The 4,273-nt window shown below is 49.0% G+C and overlaps 1 protein-coding gene across 6 annotated transcripts in view; it reads right to left on the bottom strand.

Moving 5' to 3' along the window:
- Nucleotides 1-4,273, bottom strand: part of Lrmp (lymphoid restricted membrane protein) — a 60,648-nt gene that overhangs the window by 5,942 nt on the left and 50,433 nt on the right. For all 6 annotated transcript variants that reach the window (XM_029478153.1, XM_021164353.1, XM_029478154.1 and 3 more), the window contains 2 exons: nucleotides 3,514-3,648; nucleotides 790-937 (listed from right to left, as the gene is read on the bottom strand). In XM_029478153.1, the coding sequence (XP_029334013.1) occupies nucleotides 790-937; nucleotides 3,514-3,648 (283 nt within the window). The remainder of the gene's footprint in view (nucleotides 1-789; nucleotides 938-3,513; nucleotides 3,649-4,273) is intronic.

Here is a 4,273-nt window from a genome sequence, read left to right as displayed (position 1 = left end):
ACAGTCAACTGTAACACACCCTGGCTAGACACTACAGTCAACTGTTGTTATACAACCTGGCTAGACACAACAGTCAACTGTAACACACCCTGGCTAGACACAACAGTCTACTTAATGAGTCAGATTAAGCACCTTGTCTCATCTCAGTGATCTAAATTAATTTAATAAATTTTGAGAATATTACCAAAGAATCTTTTCTGCCTTTCTGTCTTTTTTCTTAATATTTTATATAGAACCAAAGAATGAGATATTTTTCTAATATAACCTTAACTTAAGGATCTTATTCTACAATGTAGCAAGTTAGTACAGGAGCATGAAAGAGGAGACTGTTAGGAAAGTCTAACTATTATCCCCCACCCCGAGTCTATGTAGGCCAGTCACAGTGGGACGTAACTTTAATCCCAGTATTTAGGAGATAGAGACAGGTAGATCTCTGAGTTTAAGGCCAGACTGGGTCCATAAGAGAGTTCCAGGACAGCAGGTGAACCTGTCTCATAGAGAGAACCTGTCTCAAAAGATAAATAAGTGAAAAAAAGAGAGAAAAAGAGACAGAGAGAGGAAGAAAGAGAGAAAGAAAAGAAAGAGGTAAAAACCCAAAACTAAAAACACTGTGTGTGTTGCACACACACACATGTGAGTGCAGTGCCCATGGAAGACAGTAGAGAGCACCAGACCCCCTGGAGCTAGAGTTTCGGGCAGTTGTGAGCCACTGGACATGTATGATCGTCAAGCACTCATGACTGCTGAGCTAGCTCTCCAGCCCATCACTGCCACCTCGAGGGCTGTTACCTTCATCTGGCAGAGAGTTAAAAGACCTGTCGTTCTGCAGCAGTGCTTGCTTCAGCTCCTCCAGCTCGGCGTGCTCTTTGGCGTACATCCGCTTCAGGTTCTCCACGTGCTGGATCATCACCTCCACCGCTCTACTCACGCGGCTTTCCTACGAGAGCCAACTCCTATTAACAGCACCGTTCTCAACGCTCAGGCGAAGAGAAAAGTGTTTGTGTGTGACTCTGACCACCTCAGTCCCATCCGTGCCACCCACACTTGGGGGTAAAGAGTCAGCACTTTCAAAGTTGCCCTCTGGCTTCCACACGGGCACTGAAGCAAGCCCAACATGCGCGCGCCATTGTGTTAGTACAGCAGAGAGACGGGGTGACTTGGGTGCAGATGGTAGATACACCAACAGAAATTGTGGCTCTATTCTCTTGCTGGTCTGAAGATAGAACAATGAGGTACAGAGGAGACAGGAGTGTTGAGAGCTTCCCCCCCCCACCCCCACACACTGGCTCTGACCTGTGCCACTAGAACTGAGGGGGACAGTGGGTGGGGAAGGATCCAGAGGGTCTGTGACTTTGAGGATGCTAAACACAGGATATTTCAGGCATCAGCGAAGACATGCTGAGCTCCATCTGCACCTCAGGGCAGAGCATGAGGTGATGCTCGGAAGTCAGGGAGCCCCCTTGGAACTTGTGAGCACACGGGTTGAGTACAGATGCTGAGAGGGTGAACAGAAGGAGATCTTCGGCCCTGTGAGGCCTGAGAGAAGGGGTGGGGCCATTCAACAGAGTAGCCCGTAGGGTAGAGGGGAAAGGCAGGGGTGCAGAATAAGGATGCTGAGCTAAAGAGCAGCTTGAGGAAGGCAAAGACTCACGCTGGTCCTGGGGGTGTGCAGGCGGCGGTGGGCGTAATAAAAGCAGGTTTGTGGAGGCACAGCATAGGGCTAGTGAGGTTAAAGAGGATACTAGAGGGAAAAGACTAGACATGAGAATCGAAAGACTTGTTCTAGAACAAAGGAAGAAAAAAGATGATGGCCAAAGGAAGCAGGGGCTTGTGGTGGGGGAGGAAAGCGAGAGAGCACCTTTGATTTTTAAGACGGTATCTGTCACCATGCAGCTCAGTCTAACGTTCAGCACACAGTCATCTTAAGCGTTACTGCCCCAGGCTGTGGGATGCACACGGGGCCACTCAGCTCCAGTTTCTATTGCTTGTATTAATTCTTTTTCGGTGAAGAGGTGACTTTATACGACCTCTGTTTGATACCACCTCTATGCCCTCCATCTTAAGAACAGTGTATCCCTGTAGTAGTGGGAATGATTTCATAGACTGGGAAGAACTGTAGAAAGGAAGAGACTCAGCTGGCAGAATTTAGGCTCGCGCATGTTTCTGGGCAAACTGGAGAAGGATGGGATGTTGTGCTCAGGTAAGATGGCTGCCCTTCGACAGTATAGGAGAGCAGGTGTCTTTAGCTCTGGGTAGGGTGGCAGCATATGTGGGTTCTGATGGTAGGGTTAAGCCTGGGGCAGCTCCTTCCCTCTGTGTCTTCCCTGTTTTTTCAGTAGCAAAGTCATCGTTTGACAGAGAACACCAGAGAAGACATGGTGGTGGTTTGAGGACAAAATGTGAAGCTGACTTAGAAGGGACAGGAAGCTCCCAGGCCCCACATGAGGCATCCGGTGTAAGTGAAGAGGTCGGTCAGGCCAGGGTATTTGTAACCCTGCGTGGCGTGCACGAGGGTGTGTGTAACCCTGCGTGGCGTGCACGAGGGGGTGCGTAACCCTGCGTGGCATGCACGAGGGGGTGCGTAACCCTGCGAGGTGTGCACAATCAACCACTCTGACCTGGGCAGGTAGGCAAGTGGTTTGAAACATGGAAGGTGGAAAGCAGTGGATTCCTGCAAGGGAGGGAACACAAGATCCGACTGCAAAGTTTAAAGCCTGGTCCAGAAAGAAGATGAGAGAGTAAGGGACATGGGACGGGTGTGAGAGGGCAGAGACTGCCGAAAATACTACATGTTTGTTTATCCCCATAGCAAGAAAGCAACGCATCATGTTTAAAACTGATGACACGTCACTAAGTGGCCTGGTGAGTCTGTTACTAAGAAACGTGGGCGCAGACGCACAGCGAATGGTGAGGGGTAGACGAGGCAGCTGACAGAGTTTACTTGGGTTTGTAAAGCCTGGCACATCCCCCACTGAGGGTTTGACAGAGAGCTAGAATATATAACAACTTGTCAGACGAAAGCCTCCAACACATTAAGTATCTTCCTAAGGAAATGTTTTAGCCTGTCTGTTTAGCTTTTAAGAAGTCAAGTCTCGTTGGCACTGCTCATGATGAACGTTTGAAATCCTACTTTCCTATGACTCTGTGTGCAAATGAAAGCAGATAGGTGGGTAGACAGGGAATGACCACGCAGACTACAGTCGCATCTCCAGACATCCTTGAAGCTGCATGTAGGTTGTTCCCACTATATCAGGGTACTCATCAGCGCTCATGTGCACACGGAGGGGCTGTGCCCTCACAATCTCCTGGCTCGTTCTCCTTTCATTTGCATTGAGGCTTTGGGGTTTTTCAAAAGGAACATGGAAGAAATACCCTAAAGAAGAACTCTAGCCTACGTGACTTAGGGGAGAAAGGTGCTGATGCCTCATCTTTCTGTGCACAGAAGTGTTCTGAAAACTTATTTTTAGACACGTCACCCTCTGGGAGCACAAATCCTCTGCGGTTCACCATTACCTGGTTGATGGCGCCCAGCATCTCAGCTCTGCTGGCCACTCGGGCTGTGCACTGGGTGAGCAGCATTATACTCTTTTCCAGCTTCTTAACGATTTCCTGAGCCTGGTTGTCCTCTTCACACAGGGGAGTCAGCGACTGCGTGGAAACCAAAGCATTGAAAGAGCCCAACAAGTGCTTGCCATACAACTGAACTACATTTGGATCTAAGCATCCCGACGGGGGGTGGGTGGGTGGGTAAAAAGCACCACCAAGGCCCAGTGATGACGACTACCTGTGTTGGGTAATGGTACACCATTCTTTGTCCCTTCTCTTTATTAGCCCCTGTGTGCACTCACGGCTTTCCTTCCTGGTTCACAGGACAGGATGCACAGGAACAGACAATCCATGAGAAGAATGTGTCACGTGAGGACAAAGTGGTCTTTTGAGGGGGAATCACAATAATTTCAACTGGTCTGAAACTGGTTTTAGAACCACCTAGGAGATACATCACTGGGTGTGTCTGGAGAGGAGGGAAGACACAATCACACGCCTGGCCCTGACCGAATAACAGGAGGGAAAAGAAGAATCAAGGTACAGTGGTTTGATTGAGAATGGCCCTCATTGGTTCATTCATTTGAATACTTGGTCCTTGATTGGTGGAACTATTTGGGAAGGATTAGGAAGGATGACCTTGTTGGAGGAGGTGTGACCTTGTTGGAGGAGGTGTGACCTTGTTGGAGGAGGTGTGACCTTGTTGGAGGAGGTGTGACCTTGTTGGAGG

Source organism: Mus caroli, chromosome 6 (assembly GCF_900094665.2).
Source record: "Mus caroli chromosome 6, CAROLI_EIJ_v1.1, whole genome shotgun sequence".
In the NCBI taxonomy this organism is placed as follows: Eukaryota; Metazoa; Chordata; class Mammalia; order Rodentia; family Muridae; genus Mus; species Mus caroli.
Note: the sequence above shows the minus strand (reverse complement) of the source record. Positions and strands in the feature narration are given on the sequence as shown.